The sequence below is a fragment of the Chroicocephalus ridibundus genome, chromosome 6, assembly GCF_963924245.1.
Source record: "Chroicocephalus ridibundus chromosome 6, bChrRid1.1, whole genome shotgun sequence".
NCBI lineage: Eukaryota > Metazoa > Chordata > Aves > Charadriiformes > Laridae > Chroicocephalus > Chroicocephalus ridibundus.
Genome location: NC_086289.1, coordinates 51,635,531 through 51,656,917, shown reverse-complemented (window position 1 = coordinate 51,656,917; position 21,387 = coordinate 51,635,531). Strand labels below are relative to the sequence as shown.

At 40.7% G+C, this 21,387-nt stretch overlaps 1 protein-coding gene across 9 annotated transcripts in view; it reads right to left on the bottom strand.

Moving 5' to 3' along the window:
• The window catches only part of DOCK10 (dedicator of cytokinesis 10), a 160,944-nt gene that overhangs the window by 12,378 nt on the left and 127,179 nt on the right, over window positions 1-21,387 (bottom strand). For 6 of the 9 annotated variants that reach the window (XM_063338053.1, XM_063338050.1, XM_063338048.1 and 3 more), the window contains 20 exons: window positions 20,190-20,234; window positions 19,535-19,710; window positions 19,290-19,406; window positions 18,155-18,266; window positions 17,318-17,439; window positions 17,121-17,235; window positions 16,877-16,943; window positions 16,064-16,111; window positions 15,300-15,401; window positions 12,941-13,065; window positions 12,147-12,259; window positions 11,275-11,412; window positions 9,493-9,675; window positions 8,807-8,917; window positions 7,176-7,391; window positions 6,424-6,481; window positions 5,995-6,093; window positions 4,131-4,237; window positions 3,376-3,498; window positions 2,350-2,463 (listed from right to left, as the gene is read on the bottom strand). In XM_063338053.1, the coding sequence (XP_063194123.1) occupies window positions 2,350-2,463; window positions 3,376-3,498; window positions 4,131-4,237; window positions 5,995-6,093; window positions 6,424-6,481; window positions 7,176-7,391; window positions 8,807-8,917; window positions 9,493-9,675; window positions 11,275-11,412; window positions 12,147-12,259; window positions 12,941-13,065; window positions 15,300-15,401; window positions 16,064-16,111; window positions 16,877-16,943; window positions 17,121-17,235; window positions 17,318-17,439; window positions 18,155-18,266; window positions 19,290-19,406; window positions 19,535-19,710; window positions 20,190-20,234 (2,291 nt within the window). The remainder of the gene's footprint in view (window positions 1-2,349; window positions 2,464-3,375; window positions 3,499-4,130; window positions 4,238-5,994; window positions 6,094-6,423; window positions 6,482-7,175; window positions 7,392-8,806; window positions 8,918-9,492; window positions 9,676-11,274; window positions 11,413-12,146; window positions 12,260-12,940; window positions 13,066-15,299; window positions 15,402-16,063; window positions 16,112-16,876; window positions 16,944-17,120; window positions 17,236-17,317; window positions 17,440-18,154; window positions 18,267-19,289; window positions 19,407-19,534; window positions 19,711-20,189; window positions 20,235-21,387) is intronic. The other 3 variants (XM_063338051.1, XM_063338052.1, XM_063338056.1) reach the window with 3 other exon arrangements.

The following is a 21,387-nucleotide window of genomic DNA, read 5'->3' as shown; positions in this document are numbered from 1 at the left end:
GCTTTCTCTGCAATTTTTGTTTCCGGTCAGAAATAGCAGCGTTCCATTTTTACAAAACATATATATGTATATATTTATTATTGATACAATTGATAAAAATGTTTAATGAATAAATGCATATGTGCAATAATGTATTTTTTTTATATGTGCATGCTTATGTGTGTCTACCCACAGGTATTTTATAGACCAGTGTACGTGTCAGACTGAAAAGGAATCCCATACCTGCATATCGAGTTTCCTTCTAGGGCATTTCCTTTGTAGTGGCCCAAGCAGAGCGATTCATACTGGTTTACACTGGTTTAACTGTATAATACTAGTAAAACCTGCAACCATTAGCTTTTGGGAGGAAGTGTGCAAAGTCTGCCAGAAGCACAAAAAAGGGAACTGCTATTAATGTTTTGAACAAATCGGGCACCGAGACTGCTTTCAGCACGGAGGGCTGCAATACTCTTGGCAACAGGAGGACAAGAATGCCTCATACCTTTCCACTTGCACAGCCAAAATGGAAGCAAGTGGCACACGGGGAAAAAGGGACTGACAGAAATACAGAAATAAAACCTTCCAAAGGGAAAAAACACGCAGGCACAACCGGTACCTGGGAACAGACTACTCTCTCTGTCTTTCCTTCCAGGTCAAGCTGCCGCTGTAGCTCCCACACCTGCCATGGTGCTTTGTGGACAGGTAAGCCCTCCTTAATCAGTTCCGCACACCCACTCCTATTTTCTGTGGTAAATGAGGCACAAGTAATGCTGATGGGAACGATCTACCTTTAATGATTTGCACTGCGCCATACATTTTTGTCTCTATGCCTCTGCAAGGAGCAATACAGAGCAGTCCCCCTTTCTACCCCATACCATCTCTTCTGCGAAAGGAAAGGAGGAAGCTGGGCTTGTCTGCATTTAGAGCTCAGTGTCTGGGGACACTAGGGAACAGACGCAGCTACAAAAAAGTCATATGCTTTAGAGCACTAAAGCTGTTTAAATGAAGTTGTCCTTGTGGCACTGGCAGCTGAAAAGTCGTCGTACTGCAACAGCGATTTCAACCCAATTCAGCAGAACTGCTGCAGCTAAATTACCCACTTACAAGCAGCTGCCTCTGGGAGAGTCCTGGCAAGAAACTGCAAGTAGGAGAGTCCCATTTCCCCCTCTGCTGCCCCCGTTTTGAGGAAGGACTCGCCATTGCCCTCTGATTCCCAATTTGCTTGCTCCTACGAGGGACTACGAGGCAGGTGGCTGCAGCCTGCCCAGAGTGCTGCCGTTGCTGCCACGTGTTGGAGGCTGCGCAGGCCAGGAAAGCAGGCTTGCATTCAAACAGCATTAATGCTACTCCGAGCTCTTCAACGGAGGAGGAAGGGGTCCAATCCCACTCCCAGTGAAGCTGAGAGAAAAACTTTCACTGAGATGAGAAGATGCAGCATTGGGCCCCACGGTGCACACACAACACGGCGACAGATACAGCTTGGTAATTCAGGTAGCTGAACAAACAAAAATTAGTTTGCAGGATGCAACAATGAATAAAACGATGTTATTTCATCTGCCATGAACCAAAGAATCGAGAGCACAGGAAAGTTAATGTTAAGTAACAGTACAGGGAAGGATGGAGGATTTGTGAGGAGAGTTAAACAAAACATGCAAAAGAACTAGACTTACCACAGCCTTGAATAAGATCAAAAGGAGAAAAGAGCAAATTTCTGCATTAAAATCTAATTAGCAAACAGAATGATTCACGTCAATCTGTTGTTTACACACCTTATTATTTTAGAGTAAAGGAGATTGTGTGCTTGCCAAAACCAGGTCATAAAAGAACATGCTGGATTGCTACACTGGTTTGTAGTGGAAGAAAGCACAAAATAATGCTTTGAGGATGCTGAAGCACAGCAGAGGGAATAAAACTACTCTACAGTATATTGCACAGAATCAGAGGTGGCCTGAAAGCAGAAGTCCGAGTCAGCGAGAAACACACCAAAACATCTACTGCATACTGCTCTGCTTTAAGCTCTATTTGAAGAGATGGCCATATATCAAAGATGTCTTACCTGGTTTTATTTAAGTTTTACTCTGACAAAACCTGCCCTGCCTTGATCTCAGTTTTCCCTGATGAAGTCAAGAACTAAAGCTGACACACAGGTCTGTCTTCCATTACACCACTAAATCCATAGCAGTAGATGCAACCGAGTGCTCTCTCTTCTGAGTAAAATCCTCCTTGGAGTGTGACTCACGAGGCACTTTCTACCCCATGACTCACTGCCAAGTGTTTCCCTCTTTTACCTTCCCTGAAATACATCAGGATTAGAAGAACTTGTCTGAAATCTGGGGATCTGTGGAGACAAAAGAACATAAGTTGACTTACCTGCCCATAAAATGCAACACGGTAATACCGCCCAAAGAGACGTTTCTCAGAGTTCACTACTTCTGCCACCTTCAGGTACGAGCGGTGGATGTCGTAGTACAAATCAGACAGTCTCTACATTAAGAAACACGGAAAGCAAGGGGAAGTGAGAGAGCACGAGCACTTTGGGAAATGACACTGAGGCTGTATGCAAGCATGGCTTGTCTTAACTGGATTACCAAACCTTTGCAAAGATGGCTGCATGTGCTAACGCTTAATCTTGTCGGCAGTCACTAAAGAGTCATTTCAAGGTTTCTGTCATCTTCTGAGCACCCAGTTTTATGGCAGTGGCTGCCTTTGTGCACACGGTCACACAGTAAGGCCAGCAGCCCACCACTGGACAGTGGGAGGGACCTACAAAGAGGTCAGAGAACCCAAGTGTCCTATGTGCAGATGAGAGCAGGGTGCCAATAGCTCCAATCAGCTCCCAACCCCATGCAAAGATATAACATCCACAACTGCCACTAAAAAGCACTTTCTTGGGACAGTGAACCAAAATTTCATCAAAGTTTAAATCTGAGGACCTGCTTCCTCAGCATACAGCTTAAAGCTACCTACCTCTGCTTTTTCTTTTTAAGTTTAAAACCAGAAAAATCAGTAAATGAGACTATCATCTGATTATCCATTATGTATTGAAAGTGTCGAGGAAATAAGAAAGGAAGAAACCTCGGAATTGTGAAGAAATTACACAAGTTATCAGCAGTTTCTAAACTTAAATACAATGCAAATATGCTCTTGGCTTAAACACACATGTAAAAATTCGCATCCACTGGCTAACACAAGAGTTCTGTTTGAAAATGTTTTGTTAATTTACTGTTGTATTGATGCTAAAAAGAGGAAGGTAAGGTACCAGAGTTTTTCATTTTTTCACAGCACAAAGCGTTAGGAGAAACTGCATAAAGGAAGAAAAAAACCATTCCTTTTAAAGAAAGCACTTCCCCCCCGTTATCTTAAGATAACTAAAAAAAAAATAAGAAACCAACTTACTTTAAAGTCCCTCTGCTTCTCAAAAACAGCAATGATAGGCTTGTTCACCTCAGCAATAAGCTCGTATCTCTCGGACTTCCACAGGTATTCAACACATAACTCCAGCTGCTCCACAAGAACATTCTGCAATTCCACAAGTACAAGTAGTTCAGTGACTTGACAGCTGGTGGCATTTCATTAACGGCAATGCAGCAAAAGGACATACCCACTATTTCCTTTTTGTTCTGTATCTTCTATATTAAGGTTTATTTCAACGACACTATGTTTAATCAGGTATTGGTGACCTAGCTCTTCTTTAGATAAAAAAACTGAAATAACAGTAATATGAAAATACTTGAACACTTGACATAGAATCATAGAATGGTGTGGGTTGGAAGGGACCTTAAAGATGATCTAGTTCCACCCACCCTGCCATGGGCAGGAACACCTTCCACTAGACCAGGTTACTCGAAGCCCCATCCACCCTGGCCTTAAACACTTCCAGGGATGGAGCATCTCATTCAGAAGAACGTGTTTGCTTCCTGGCCTCCCCCCTGCCCTAAGTTCCAGCTCTGGTAATTAATGTTCTGGTTAGCTAAACACCTATCCCTGCTATTTAGTACAACAGCTATGACATTTCACTCCAAAGCTTTGTGCCTTTTAATACCGTGTGAAGTACGCTCTCACTATAATTTGTTGTTAGATGCAGAGGCACCCATTAGAAATAACACTCTCTGTTAATACGGAACAAGTATATAAATGTTAATGCTGCTGACCTCATTATAGGGGGTATCTTGCATCCCGGAGTCCTCCTTCATAGCACCTTCTTCTTTAATGTTGGGGGTAATGCTCAGAAAAGCAGGCCATCCCATGGAAAATAAGCCTTGAAGTGCAAGTCATAACAATGTCAATTAATGACTGAATAACCAGATAATTCAAAAAGTTATTGGACTCCATTAAAACAGAAAAATTTTGACTGGATTAGTTACTGTTTTCACAGCCCAAGTGATGAGAAGAACAAATTGAACTGACTAAATTTATGAGACTATTACACATTTTCTCTATGATATAAATCCACTTGTCCAGGCAAAGGGCAACTACAGCATTTTCCTGATGCAATCTTAGTCCTCTCTTTGGCATTTCGGTTCCTTAGCTGTACAGCGCTGGCAGTCCTTGTAAAACTATACGTGCAACACTCATCTATCCAGGAATTACTGACACAGGCTGATGTGAGACAAGTTATACTCAGCGCAATCAGTGCTGTGACTGCTGGCCTGACCTACAGACACTTGACGCTAGGTGCTGGGACCTGCACTCATCCCCCCCATCAGGTTTCCTAAGTGAGAAGGGCACAGTCACCCCAAGCTCCCTGCAGCCCATGGGGGAACAGCCGCTCCAGCGCAGGGTGCGCCTTTGCTGGGCTCGAGGACAGCCTGGCAGCGGCTCTCCTTACCCTGCCCAGGCTCAGCAGGGCCACCACAGCCCTAACTGAGCAACTCTCTTGCAGAAAGCCCAGGCTGGTGGCAGAAGCTGCTGATAGGAAGGTTCACAAGGATTAAAACCGAGATTACATTTAATATTTGCTAAACTGGTGCCTTACAGTGCAATGGTTGCAGAAAGAACAACTTGCACAGGCATTGCACATTAGAGATCAGGCAGAGCCTGACCTGCAAAGATTTTCCTACCACTCTTTGAATGGCAATGGTAAACCCTGCCAGTGGAGGCAACAAACTCCTGACACAGTTCGTGTTCAATTTAGAAGCAGGAAAATGCTAGTAAGGCACAATTAAAAAGCTTCTTCACACATTGAGACAGAGGGGCTCCTTCTCCTCTGTTAAGTTTTGAAAATCATTTAAACATAGGTTTAAAATGACCCACAAGTTCCTCACTCCGCATACTGTGATCTATTTTACCACTAGTGAACAATCTCTGAAATATTGCTGTTTGCAGAAAGCTTCCTTCTGAAAGCATGCGTTTTTTCATCTCACCCACAGATGCTTCTAAGTGTATCGGAGAACCATGGTCTTTCCAAAACTAACAGTTTTCTCTTCCTCGGATATTTGCCCTTGCCCCCAGAAATTGCTCGTTGTGAAAATAGCTAAAATACCTCATGCTGAGAATTACTTGGAAATACACATTTCATAAACTAAATAACCACTGGCATAGAAGCATTTAATAATATAAGCCTGCACTTTATTTCTCTAATAAGCATCGTAGATTAAAAAAAAAATAAAAATCTTTATCTATGATAAGTTACATATGGATAACCAGATATTAATTCTGCCCCCACGCCCTCCCAGCTTTGGCTAGCCAAGGAATTGGACATGGATTTGCATGCGAAACACCAATTGACCTGAGAGGGATTGCTGCTGCCGATGAAGAGCAGACTGCTCTCTTGCGGAGAAAGCCCTTACCCAGAGATGTTCTGAGCAATTCACCAAACCAGCCAAAGAGCATCAGGAAAGTAACACTTAACATAAGTAAAGGTTTCCAACATTACTCGCTTGCTATTACAGCCATCAACATGCACTATACATATTTTTGCTTTGGTAGGTATTTTTCCAGATCAACTGGAGAACAGTAATTTGCTTCCTTAATTATGTTATTTGACCCATAAACAGGCACGGTTAGAGCACTCACTTCCTCCATTGTGAGTTGTTAGTAACACATTACTATCAGAGACTTGACCATCTTCCAGGAGCATACGTGAGGTACAAATCTTTTCCATTTTCCAGTAACCTATGATAGTGTAAGATGGTATTAGTACACTGCTACTGGTATGTGTTAATACATGCATATTTAATAACAACAGACTAACAAGTGAAGCATTCTCTTTTGGCACTAGCTTACTGAACATTTAATTAACCCTCTTTACACAAAACACACACTTTCACTGTTGCAGTGCTAAGACTAGCATTTACAATATATTTAAAAAATAAAATATTTGGGAAGAATTCAAGCAGATTTAAGAATACTTTATATATGAGGAAGGAAGGCAGGACAGCCAAAAATTATTTTTGACAAGGATGTTTATAAATACATAGTTGGTGTAGAATATGTTGATCTTACCCTTTCTTTTCAGGTACTCCGCAATGAGAGCAGCAATATGAATATAGCACATAGCAGCCTGTGACGAGAGACCAAGATAGACATATACGTTAAACTATGCACAGAACATACGTGGTAAGGAGCACGTACTTTCATTACTGTCAAATCATGCTGCAGAAAAGGGAAGACAGAATTAATATAACCATGTAAGAAAATAAAGGATTAAATTATGAACTCCTTAAGTGTTAATTTCACTAGATGTCTTAGGTGAAAGCATAGATTTGCTCATGAAAATGATTAAGATTACTAAGTAAGATATTCCTGGGTTATGCACTGGGGTTTTGCATCACCCATTTAGTTTTTGATGAGAAGGACAAAGCGTTATAAACTAGGCTCCTCTCCTATGCCGTAGTGGGGGAGAAGAAACTCCTTTATGGAAGTTATGCCCCACTCATAACCTCATCTACACTACACCTACTGTGCCCGTTAGGGTTAAGCAGCAGAGATGCTAACGCGATACTGACTGCAGCTTCCCCTCAGACATTTTCAAGTCTTGCTCAAGCACATATCAGGTAGTCAGGATTAAACAAACTGGGATAATGAGCACATTGCATCTCTAGGTGTCTTTCAAACCTGTCTTCCTCTAATTTCAAATATATTAGAGACTGTATGATGCTCTTAAATCACTGCTGTTGTCTGTCTTTCAGAGCCCTTTTCATCAGAACATCTCAGCCTAAAGACAAATGGATTTCCTATTCATTTATTTACATTACCTCTGATAAATCTCCATTTCTTGCGTGAATCTTGGCCATGCTTTCAAGCCATGTCCTCCGTAATTCAGGTGTGCTGGCATATGAATTTGCTAGGCTGTACTGCAGATCCACAAGCATCTCAGGGTCTTTCTCATGCTCCTTCATCTGAGCTGTGGCCATTAAAACTGTTCTGATGCGTTTGGTCAGATCCTTCACCTCTGCTGGGAAATTAACGTTCTTTGGGAAAGATAAGCAACACATCACTAAAACCATCCAAAATGCCACATGCAGCACCCCTGAACAAGCTAAAGTCCTGCTTATGGAAGACCTTCTTCCCCTTCCCTAATTCAGCAGGCTTCAAAGCAGAGCCACAGTTCCATGCTACATACACATTGGACACAACTCCCTGATGTTTTTTTACTGATGTGTCACAGCACCGACCAGGTATCCCAGGCGGTCAGCTGCACAACTGCCCGTTTGCAGCAACTCCACCGAAGCCAGCAAACAAACATTTGGTCCTCGGTTGCTTACTGGATACAGAACTGGATTCTCCTACACTTCCAGCTGACAAACAGCACAGGGCACTATAGATAGCCCTGTTAACTACACTCACAGCATGTTTCACCGCAGTGAATAAAGCACCACAGGCTGGCTCCTGGCCTTCTCACGCTGCGCAAGACTAAAAGAGAGTCCTTGTATTACTCGTATCAGCTGCTCTCAACGTATTTAACTCAGCTCTGTGGTTTCTTTTTTTTTCAGTTGGGCAATGAAATACATTTCTATTTTCAGACTTTTTTCCCCATGTTCCCTTTGTTTAAAAGTAAAAACATCCAGAAAAATTAAGTGAAGTGAAATCCTCCCCCCTCTGTGTCACACAGAGATGAGCGTGTTGCAGAAGCAGCGTGACTGACTGCTGTGCTGGGAAATCAAAGCTGGACTTTGTAAACAAATACAACTGTAACTGCATGTTATTAAATAAGACATCAAATTACTTATGGTAATTATCTACCAATTTGCTTATTATTAACCTCAGCGGAGATACCCTAAAGTCACCTTCAGAGAATGAAAACCACCTACAAAGTATATAATTAAAAATGCATGTTGACAAATGTTTGGACAGGAATTGCAAACATTAAAAATTAGAATCTTTTTCCAATACCTTTAGTATAGACAATGAATATAATAGCAATAGTAACTAATCTGAGAGCTAGGTGCCTTTTTCAGGGGGTTAGCTAGCTTGCTAGCTAGTACAAAACCCAGATGTTGTGGTATGCTTTTGCTACAGATTCACTGAACAGACTAAAGGGACAGTTTGTAGACTAAAAACTGTTTGTCAACTGTAATTGTGTTTCATTAGCCAGAATGCATGATATCTTCTCTGACATCAGGCAAATGAACAAAATAAGCAGTGAATAACAAATAACACAATTTTCAAATAAAAATCTCCTTTTTTCTTTTAAAAATTATTTTCAATTATTAAGCTTCTGAGTCACAAATACGTTCATGAATTTCAGGCTGCCTGAAAAAGGCACACTATGAATGCATAAATCCCTGTCTAATAAAAGCCAGCAATTTTATTCACTGAAACACTTGCTCCTCTGAAATTGTTGACCTTTTGCAAGAGGTAGTGATTGACAAAAAATGCCTCTTACTTTCATCTGCTTGTCTCCATTAGCAAAATTATTTATAATTGCAAGTGAATGTTGAAAACGAGATCCACCGATCCCTGCATCCGCTATCAGCTGGCTCACTGCTTTGATGAGCTGTATGGGGAAGGGGGGGGGAAGCAAACACAGGGTGCAATTAGCAAAGAAAATCAAAGTTTCTGAATAGTTTTTAATCCCGATTTTAATACAACTTGACGTACCAAGGCTAGCAGAGATGCACTTTTATACCTGTTTTAAGAAGGTAACATACAAACGCAAGGACTGAGTAATCTTTCCAATGTTTGCAATTGTTCACATATTGCTGTTTAAGCACACTGTTACTGGACTTCACGTTTCTGTTACTGTACCATCAGATTCTCTTTAGTTCCTTCATCAGCTGTGTTCTCACTGCTGTAAGCAATGCACGTGAATCAAGAATAGCTATTTATCTGGCTATTTATTGGCTGTGTGGCTACATTCACAGCTGTTGTCTCTCCCTGGAACAGAGCCGAGCAGCCCAGGAACAGAGAATCCAGCCCAATGTCTTCAGACTTGGCAGGAAAATCAAGCTGCCACAGAGAATTGCCTGTCTGAGGACTTCAAAAGAATTACTTTGCTACAATGCATAAAAATAATAATGATAAAAACCAATGCACATCAGCTAAATACTGATGATCTCACACTTCACTTACCTGTAGATGGGATCTGACTATTGATTTCTGCTTGTTAAATTCAAAGTTCTTTCTCATGAAAAAATAAAGAAGAGCAGATGCCTCTGTCTGAGTTGAACGTGACCGATGGTTACAACACTTCAGGATTTCATAGCAGAGTGAACCACAGAGATCTGCTTGTCCTTGGAAGAAAGCTGATGGGAACTATTGAAAAAAATACGTGAATATGTTGAGCGCCACTCTCAGGCATTCGTACAGCTATTCTGAGTCACTACTTTTTTCTGTTAAGCTTTCAGTAAAAACAAGTCTCTCCCATATTTATTGACAGCACGGCTTAGTGAAAAAATTTAGGCACCGGCTAAACATAATCCCATGTGCAAATTAAAATTAATTAAAAACTGCACACAGGCTTTTATACAAACACCGTATGCAACGCAACAACCAAACTGGCCTCCAGGAAGCCCAGACAGCAGCTGGCACACAGCAAGCATAAAAGCAGAGCAGGCTCTCTGCAAGGAATGCAGAGCAGGTAACCAGGCAAAGCCTGTGCGCGGTTCTGCACTACAACAAAAGCTGCTCAGGAGAAAGAAAATACTTTGAGTAGCAAAGTCAGGCAACTTCCAGTGGTCAAGGGTCTGAACAGCAGGAGACAACAGAGAGCGAAGGATGGCTCTCCAAACCATACCTACTATTTATCAGCAGGGTGAATATAACAAAAGACAGACTGGGGAGAGGTGGAAGATGTATGTATTGGCTACAGATCTCCAGTACCACCCGAGAAGTTCTGCTGCAGGAACCATGAATGATCCCTGTTCCCACAGAACTGTGAAAAGATAATTCAATCCTGAGAGCTACTGGATGAATGAAAAGGACGATCCTGGATATTTATTCATCCTCCCAGTTGCACAGGGTTCTTCCATTCCTGACTGTCAGGTATGTAATTTAAAGCTGTCTATGGATGGTGTACTTTCTATTTCCCGCCATGTCCTCAAGCTACATTACTGGGAGAAGCATGACCTCCTCCTCTTTTCCCCTGAGATAACAACCAGAAGGAGGCCACATGGTTTAAACTGATGTACACTGTTGTGCTTCATAGAAACACCTGGGACCCAGGCCAGCCTTGCTTATTCTCACTTTCCCATAGCGATTTTTATCTGTGTGCTACATTCTGGTTAGTTTTAAGAAGATGTCATCTAAGTCTATGACTTGGAAATTGTGCAGCCTTTGCAGAAGGCACAAAGTGTCACATGATCATTCATATATGTGCAATGCAAACAAATAAACAATTTGACATATAAGCATGTTTTTGTCCAAAATCCCCTTATCTGTTGAAAACAAGGTATTTGTAAAACCATATTAGTTTGGATGAACTTTTGGTGAAGGATATGGAATACTCTCCTGCTAGCTCCTCTGGGGACAGCTGTAATCATTCACTGCTGGGTTCTGCAACCCAGGTATCTGCCATGAAGACCACGGACCTCTAGAATTTCAAGCTTTCTTCCATGGGTGGTAAAAGAATAAAAGCCCATGACATAGCCAGATACCCTAGACCTGGACATTACTTATCTATTTACTTTACAAGTTTCGCTTTCTTAGTAAATTTTTCATTTTCCAAAACAGATCAGATTTTTTCAGATATTGTGAACTTCTCTCTTTTAATCAGCAATAAATCAAAAGATCTTTGTCAGGAATGAGCATTAATACAGTGAAGTGCAAAACTCTTTCAAAGTACCCGATTGTCCTCAAGCTTCACTCACTGTAACATATTAATAGGTGAGACCAAGAGAATAAAACTATAGTTACCTTGGCTACAAACAGCCGTAGGGCAGCAAAGACATGCTTGAGAGCTGCTGCTGACTGGTTGATTTGCAAAAAGAGCATGTGTGTGTCAAAGACTTTCTTCATCAATGCGTTCTGGCAATCAGATTGCTGGAGTTGCCTCTGAAAAGTTCACAGACATGACAGGACGTTCTGGTTATTAAAGTGAATAAACAGAAGAAGGATCTTCTGAACTTTACATCTGAGTGTTCCTAGGGAGATGCTTTCTTCATTGTAAAGTCTCTGCGGATGAGGCATTCCCAGCTTGCTGCAGACTCCTTTTACTTGGCAGTTTTTCAAGGACAGCACTTTCCTGTGCTTGTACTCCTACTTGTGGATGGTATATACTAGATTTAAGGGTTAGGGTGACAGAAAGGAGCTAAATCTAAAAGGAGCTGCCTGCTGTATTGTAGCCGTGAGACCTTCAGCAAGTCATCTGGGCCAATATTCGTAGAGCAATTTTTAAAGAGGCAGAGGATCCACCTGAGGACTTGAAGAGATATAGATGATAAGCAGTTCAGAAATCTTTTGTATAAAACCTCTGAAATCTAGAGGGATAAGCATGATTCAGATAAGGTGACAAATTAGTAAATGCACCACATTTTAATGCGGAGCAGGGCTGTACATAATATCCCTGGATATGTAGGATATTCTTCTTCCACATCCTTCTATTCAGTTTGGGTACTGTCAGTCAATTTCTTCACAAAATACTTCACTGAGGACTGGTGTATCTTATTTCCCTATCCTGCTGTCTCAGGCATTTCCAGTTTTCTGTGTGCCTGCTCCGCCAGGCTTTCCTTCCACCACATATCCCACATGGCACCAGCTCAAACAGAAAATGAAACAGCGAAATGTACCTGGTGATTCAGAGTGTAAAGACACAACAGGTCAAGGATTGTGAGGGAAACTTCCGTAGCAATGTTTGCCTCTGTGTCTACATACTGTACAATGTCCGTTTCGCTGGAGCTGCCTGCAACATATAAAAAGCAAGATGACAAACAATCTCCTGAGAGTCGTTAAAGATGATGCGATCTGCAATCTGGTCATTAAGTGTCAGCACAGTATGGAGGGGTCCTAACTGTACATTTAACCAAAGGGGTATTTTGAAGAAAACTGCTCACATGACATGAAAAGGGAGGGAATTTTAGTCAACTTTTACCAGCTGCACCACTGATGTAAGCCTATTCTTTCAGTGTTCCTGTTTGTCCTCAAAGGAAGAGAGAAACGTGATTGGAAAGTAGGATAGATGACTTTGATCTCATCATTTAGAGAACCTTGTGTCATGAAAAGGTCACTTTTATTGCTAGGTCTAATAAATGTAATATTTTAGTCAGTGTCACCTGCTTGTACAGCAAGGTTCATAATCATAGATGCAAGAGATGCTGGGAAGGGGGGAATAACTTGTCATTAAGGCTATTTAAACACGTCAGGTTATTGTAACTAATTTTGTTTCCAAATGAACTTTGAACAAATTTAAGCTCAGATTTCTTAGTCTCCTGAAAAAAAGGCTGAGTCAGCAGCTCTATTCATGTTTAGGCTCTCCTCTTCAGGCTCTCTTTCACTGGCACTCATGAGAACAGATTTAATTGTACAGAGCCTGATCCAAACCCCATAGAATTCCAGAGGGAAGTAAATATTTTTTTGTACTTACTTGCAGTGCTACTGTCTATCATCTGCAAGAGTTTGGGGTTAGAAAGTGCATTTTTCCCACGGATTATTGGTAATGTTTGAGATCTGTGATGCTTGTGGCCATCGTGGCTAGAAGTAGAATGCATCCTGAAATTGAAAAGTATTATTAAAAAACAGAAACAAAGAATAAACTATCATGCCTATACAGAATTTTTTCATGTCAGTTAGAATTTTCTGCAGTACTTCTCAAAGGTTAAGTTAAACAAACTGACACCAAATTTTTCAGAGAAACAAAGATGAAGAAGAAAGTCAGTGAGGTGGACAAAACAAACTGATGTGCTGTGATTTCTTGAGATCACAGGAGACAAAACACTCATTGAGCACTGAAAAAAAAGTATCAGCTTAAGGAGCTGGCTAATGTTTAGAAAACTGCCTTTGGGTAAAGAGAAACTGAGATGAGGTCTGTTAACTCAGAATACAAGAAAAATGTATGCTGCTCATGAAAGAACTAATACAGCTTCTATGAGGGAAAAAAATGGTGACAAACTGACAATGACAGTAAAAATACGTGTGTGCATATGTGTGTGTTCTTTTAACCTTCTTTGATGCTGACAAACACATCATTAATTTATAATGAGAAGCTTAGAACTAAAATACCAATGCTTATCACAATTTTTGAAAGGATTTTGAATTTGTAACCACTATAGAATTCAGCAAGATTTAACATCTCTCAAAATTCAGGTCACTTGTTAAAATACACGTTCATTTAATTTCTTTAAAAATTGTAGCTTCCTATGTTTGCATAATTTAAAAATATTCTAGGACAGAATTACATCCTGCACCTACCTAAACCCTCTTTTATCTTGGTTATTTTTTTAAAAAATAATTTAGAAAATTAACATTTCATATTTAAAAAAAAGGAACAGTTCCCAACACAGGTACAGAATTGACGGCCAGACTTTTGCCAATCGTTGTGATATGTTCCATTGATGGTCACAGTGGAAGGATTTGGGTGGACACCCTGACAAACTAATGGATTTAGAACACGTGGAAATTTGATATCAAGGGGTTTTTGTGGGATTTTTGGGGGGGGATGTGGCATGACGGGGTGGAAAGTCTGGTTTCATACGAACCTTTCAGTAAACAGAAATACATAAATTTATAAGTGCAAGTTACAGCTGATCACAAGCAATACTTCAGCTCCCAATTCATTATCAAAAAATGCTCTGTATAACAAGAGGCCAAACATATAGCCATTTGGACAACAAAGTGAGGCGTTTACATGTGAAGGCCCTGGAGACTGCAGAAATGCGACTGTTTTCTGTATTGCCACTATGTTGTTTCATTGGAAAACATGCAAGGAAACAACAGCCTCCTAAAGGCTGCTTGTCAATTCCAGCTGGGGTAATGAAATCAGTGCTGCTTCTTGAAAACTGCACGCTGGAGGAACAAAGAAAGAAATATGGCAGAGAAAGTACCTTTTTCCCCCTTTGTTCCATTCCAAGATACATGCTTATAATGGTGAGCATATTCTAGCTATACATAAATGAGAAAAGTCAATGATCCAAGCTCATGGGGAAGGGGGATTTTCTCACCATGCTCTTAGATACAACCACAAGCTGCACAGAGTCAAAAGTTCGCTTTCTCTCTAGAGTTTTACATTATTAACGTGAAAAGGATCCCACTTTGCCCTAAAAGGATCAAAAAGATTATTAAAGATGTGCTGCACCTGCAGCTTCTCACCATGCAGTCCATGAAAATTATTAAATCTTGGAATGTTTAGACTAGGAAGATGGAAGAAAAAGAGACTAGGAAAGAAAGATCCTCTAACTAGCAACATGGACATAACAGTAAGGGGTTATGCTACACTTAGTAGCATGGAAGTAAAAATATGGGTGTCAAGCAAACCTACTCTTAAGTTTGACTTGTGTTGCTAGATACTTCACCTCTGCAACCCTGAGTTATTGGGGAGAAATGAATCCCCAATACGAATGTAAGTGCATCCATAGATATTTACCCCTAAAGCAGAAGGATTCCATGCAACTATAAGGTTAGAGACCTGTGAATTCCTTCAAGGTTGGGGAAAACTGTGGATTATCTTTCAGATAGGGATCTGAGCTGAAAACAATAGCTACTGTTTCTGCAATACTTAACAATATTGACAGTAACTAAGGATTCTTCTGAACATAACATTTTAAAAAACAGCTTTTAAGTCAAGTTGAAATTACAGGGGCTCAGTTCTTTCACAGTTTATTGCTTTGGGGGCTCTGAAATGTGTCACATCTTGTGTCAACCTCTTTTCAGTCAACACCGTGACAGTGGTGCAGGGTGACAACAAAGACTGTGGCTTTATAGAAGTTAATAATACAATGTGTCATTACCATTGTGAGAGCAGACCCGATGCCTGGCCAGAGGAGTTCGAACCTTTAAGAGTTCCGTTATTCTGGGTGGCCTGAACAAACTTAAAAGCAGCAGCAATTTTCCTGTTAAGAGAAAATAACTGTTAATCTGTTACGGAACGTGGCATTGATTTCGCCATGCCTCTGAAGAATAAATCATGACAAAACCTGTCATGGAGCATGAACCGGTTCATCTGGTGACCTTTCGTTTTTCCACAGTATGACATATAGACAAGTTCACAGCAGTAACACTAAATTAAAAATGAAACATCAATTGAGACAAAGTGTGCATTTCACATTTCACAGCTGGAACACGATCTCATGCTTTTTTCAGAGAATGGGTAGAGAGAGAAGATTTTCTTTTATTTCTGTGGAACATTTATCTATGCCCATTGAAACTATTCTTTCCATTACACGGATGGGAAATACAGTGCTCGAGTTCCTTTGTTTGGCATATGCACAGAAATATAGTTGAGAATGGCCCAGTATTTTGGGTTATAAATGCAGTAGTAGCTATCATATCATCACACACAATTCATCTTTTACACTAGGTGTGTACTCAGATGTCCAAAGCATCATGATAACATTGTTTGCATAAAAGAAAAAAAGTGAAGCATACATTGGCTTCTATATGTCAGACTGATGGTTTCAGGAGAAAACTGATACACTGTTAACCTCATTTAAGCCTAATGTAATTGCAATAATATTTAAATGCTGTAACATACCGTCTATAACTAGAGAATTACCTTACAATATTGCGTTTTCCTAGGTATCTGAAATTTTGCAGACAAACCCTGAAAGATAAAACAACACATTTTATGTCTCTTAATGGCATCCTAATAATGAAAAAAATGCTGAATCTTAGTGCTTCGAAGAGCCCTGTGGCATATGCACCCCCTAGTAAGCAAACAGAATAGATAGAAGGCAGCAGTTCCCAGCCTAGGGGTGCACAAGATGTGGCACCACTTTCCACACCTTGTTCCCTTTCTCCATGGTTTAAGATTTCTGCTTGGTGAAGAGGCAAAGTCAAAGGCAAAGACTCTGCTGCAAAAGCATTGTTTCTTCACCAGATGAAGTTAAATAACTTGCATTTCATTTATGAGATAGTGAGGAAATTCATGCTACCTGCGTGGATTCTGCAGACGTGCATAGATTGGATTGAGCAAACCACCTTGGAGATGCAAAAAGCAGGTAATCCTACATTGCATGGCTTTTCTTATGGTTTGAAAGTTTTGGGGAGCTAAATACTTTTCTTTTCTCAAGGGAAGAATAGAATCTCAACCTCAAATAGAGAAACTACTATGAAAATCTTTTTTAGGAGGAACACCCAAAGCGCTATGCCTCCTGTTCATGGAAATGACTAAGACATTGGAGAACATGGATTTTATTAGTAATGTCTCATTATGACTTCAGAAGATTATGGCAAAATAATCTAAGATACAAGAGCTATTCTCAGCCCATTCCACTAGGTGGACAAACCCAAAGAGAAATTATTTGCAGCAGTCACTTTAGAACATCATCATTCAACATAAAATCAACGAATCCCAAAGTGAACTTACTCTAAAATGCTGAAAAAGTCTGTTATTTCTGAGAATGGTGCTCGCAACCAGTAGGAGATCAGTGCGTCTAAAGGGAGATATTAAAAAATATATTATGTTATTACGTATCTGTTACAGGGAATTAAACTTGACCCAAAGCCTGTAAAATACACTGATAATTATTCTATTTTAATGTTTGTTTGGATTCAGCATTTGCAATATTTTACAACAACGTAAATTAGGTAGTAAGCGTGCATTTTCTTACCTTCTGAAATGGTTTTCATAATGTGAAGGAAACACATAAGAAGACTTCTAGTTTCCGCTTGATCCAACTTGTCAAAACGAAGCGTTGATCCAATCAAAGACAAAGGTCTCATGATCTGTTGAATTGACAGAAAAGGGCCTTAAGTACAGTGACAGGTTTCCACCTCTAGTAACTGTTTCCAACATTTGCACATGTACCTTTTCACACGTGTCAGTTCTCTCACTGTTTTTTTCATTGGTACTTGGGTTAGATTCAAGACTTGCTAAGGAAGCTCTGGAGTCAGCATGGTTTGCTGCAGAGATAGCTATTGATGAAAAGGCTGTAAATGAAAGTCATACCAAACATGCTAAACTAAAACATTTATGGATACAAAAACAAACAACAAAAATGGAAAACTTAAAACGTGTCACATGCTGGATTGACACCAGTGCTTTGAACTTCCAATAGCAAAGCTATGGTATGTTTAGTACTGAAAACATGCAACAAGTTGAAGTAAGATGATTCAGTTTGCCATTATTCATGGCACTAAATTGGCCCGTTGCATTCCGTAAGGCCTGACCTAAAGCCACAAGAATCAGTGAAAAGATGCCCATGCACTTCCCTGAATTTTGAAATGGGGTTTGGAGGAAGTGAAGAACGTAAGTTGTGTTTCTACCCTTCTGTTAAGTCTGGAAAAACAAATAATACTTGCCTCCAGGAGACTTCAGGAGTTTTCAGGAGAAACCTTGGAACTATTCTTAAGTCAGGCAGAGACTACAAGAATGAACTCAGGCACAGGGATTTGTGAGAGCCTGAATACTGGCATCGTTCCAAAGCAGGAGAGTGAGTGAAGCAGTGGAAGAAGAGCGGCTTCACAAGAGAAATAAAAATCAATCCATAAACACCCAAAGGGAAGAGAAACATTGCATACCATGTTTCCCTGAATATTACATAAAATGGGTTAATGATATCCTCCATGAATACTAAGCAGAAAGCACGATGGATTGAGATACACAGACGTCTACCTGTGTGTGTGTTCAATCTGTCATTTATACCTGCTATAGAGTTCAGAACATCTTTGGAAAAGGACGTGTCCACAGAGTTTGCATGTTTCATTGCTGTCTGGCTCTGAAATCCTCCGGCTGTGCTCAAGTCATCCCTAGATCCCTGCATTTTGGAAGAAACAGAACAAACTCCTGTAAATGATATCACTCATAACTTTCATAATGACAGCACACCTGATAAGCTTTTCTTAGACACTGAGCTTGAAAACCTACTTTCATCAGTTGCTTAGACATGACAGCCTTAAAAGATCAAGGCTTGCCGTAATATGTCAAATAGTTACCTGCAATATGAAACCCTCTCATAATTGAAGTTGAAAAGGACATATCAAGCGTAACTCTGCTTCTTAAACGCTAGCACAGCATTGGGAAAGGAGCATTAACTGCTGCCAGCAACGATCAGATGAAACAGGCTCATTTGCTGGAAGGACTGAAAGACACAACGCCCCTGCAGAAATCCGTTTCTAGTTCTTACAGCAGGACTAGGATTATAACACATCTAATCTTTTTAGAAATAAACAAACATGCTCCTCCACACGTGCAGCTTATACAGATTTTCTGTGGTGGTAAAGCTGTTTTATGATGTTTCTGTACCCTTCCCTCCTTCAGCTACTTGAATGCATTCCCTCTGCCTTCTGGTGCAGTTCATGGTCCCTCTGTTGTACCAGCGAAGCTGCTTGTGTGTTCATGATGTAACCCTAGAAAGAATCTGCGGGTGATGGGAGATTTCCTTGACAGCAATGTCTCCCAGCCACCTGTCAAGGGACCTGCCTGAGGACATGGTCCTTGGCCTCCAGCCTCTGGCACCAGGGCAGATGGACAGGATGGGCCAGCTGGGGCTGCAAACCTCTAACTTTGAGTTTCCAGCCCCAGGACAGCCAGTGTTCTGGGTCTGTTCCAGACCCACAGCCTGTACCCTGCCCGTACAGACTCCCAGGGCCCTGCAAGTGCTCCGCAAGTCGAACCCTTCCAAATTAAGCATGGCAGGTGCAAAAAAAATCAGCATTTTCAGAACTGCATTTCGTTAGCTAATTTGTGTCCAGCATAAACTTGGACCTCTTCCCACCAGGTTGACTGGGTCAGACCTGAGTTTGATCATTTCAGTGTTCTGAAAAATCACATGAATTACCTGATTGGAAGTATTGATATTGAAAAGGAACATATCCTTCATGTAAATCCTTGGCATATTGTCCAAAAGCATTCCATAGAGTGGCATGTACAAGTTTGCTATTTGTGCCTGTTTTGCCTAAAAAATGAAAGATAGAACATTTTCCTGAAGAAACTAATTAATGTATACTAGTAGCTAAGAAAGTTTCATGTATGTTTTACTACTGTATGAACAAGCAAATGAAAAAGAAAAAAAAGTTTCTTTACCGGCTCTGCATATCGATCATCAAATGAATGCTTTGCCATTAAGTTTTTAAGCACAGCCAAAGCTAAGTGCCTAATATCCTGGTCTTCTTGCAAGGCAAAGCCAACCTCCCGCAGCAGGACTCCAATTAGAAAATGTTTACGGCAAAATTCATTGGTCAATGTGTACTCTGGAATATCTTGGAACAGAATGGACAAGAATGCTTAAATTAATATATGGGTTACATAACACCAACCCCCATTTCCCCAATTTTCAATAAATTTTATTGATTTAATCCACTGTTACACTTTGATTTCCCGATCTGACTGCCCCATTCTGCTTCCTCACTTGCTAGAATGAATTAATCTAATATTATTTCTCAAAATCATGCATTTTTTACAATTTAATAATAAAAGACAATTTATATACACATTCCCATATAAGAATCTCAAATGTTTTGCACATAAGACTATTCACTTCTTTGAGGCACAGAACCCAAAATGTTGTTCCCGTATTCTAGCTAGAAGAGATCTAAACCACAGAGACGCAGAATCATTCCACTTTTGAAAATGGTACATAACTTTTGCCTAAGTTTGCCGCAGTTCAGTGGCAGCAGGAAATCTTAAAGCTCTTGATGCACAGTTCTGCTTAGTCCTTATACAGTCATTTTGTTCATACCTGATGTTCGATATTCCTGTGTTGATTCTGAAGGCGTCACAGGGTCTTCATTTTTCATAAATACAAAAGAAAAATAGGCAAAAATAATGCATATTTTTTTAGTTAAGTGTAAAAAATATATTTGCTCTTTTTTTTTTTAAATTTGACTCAAATTTGAATGAAACAGCTTCTACTGTTAAAGAAAGCTATGAGTGTCAGAACTGAACTCACTTTTTGGTGCTGAAAACTGAAGCAAAAAGGAGAGAAGGGCCCATAGTTTGAGAAAAGCTGCATAGAGAGATCATTCTACCTTCCACTCTCAGCAACTTAAAGGACCGCATCCCAAGCGACCTCCACAGAATTCCACAGAAAACTGTCAGAACTGGGATTTTTGCCCAGACCTGAAATCCCAACACCTTTGAAACCAAGCGGAAAAGCACCCAGCCAGTGGGTACTGGCCACAAAGTCAGGTTCGAAATAACAGATTCCAAGGTAGGAGGTGCAATGCATGGTGGCTGCTGGCTTTGGGGCATGGGCAGGCTGGATTCACTCCTGTGGTAGAGCACAGGAAAAAACTGTTCATGCTTCTCTGCAAAACATGGGTTACACGCAGTGGTCCCTGCCCTGAGGGGCAGCTCAGGAGGTATTACTATCAGATTCTGAAATGGGCCTCTCTTGCCTCACTGCTCCAGGTAAAACACTGCAGTATGTGGTGACCATGTGAAGTTCAGGCTTGCCAGAAGCCAAGAAATGGAGAAAAGGGCTATTGCATGCGTGGGACCTGCCTGCCAGTCCTAGAGATACTCTGGAGGCAAAAGTACCAATGACCTATTATCTGAGAAATGGACATTTCCAAACTCCTGCTGCATATACAGCTCAGATCTTGCCCACGAGGGAGGGGCTGTCACACGGACAAGTCACACTCCCAACAGCAGCAGGAAAGCCTGCTCCTAGATAGCAGAGTTTCACAATGTCCTTGTCACTGCGTCAGCTTCTTCCCATTCCTGCTGTACCTGTTCAGCCCCTTCCCTAGCTCACCACCTCCCAAGGCTACTGCAGCTTCAGTAATTAGTCCTCACAAATAGTCCAGTTCATTCACCTCAAAACTTCCAGTGAAAGAGCCACCTCCCACCACCTAACTGGGCTGTCAGGGGTTGCGTTTATTTACAGGCATACTGAGATGATGTTATTTCTATTACACTGCTTAAGTACCACACCT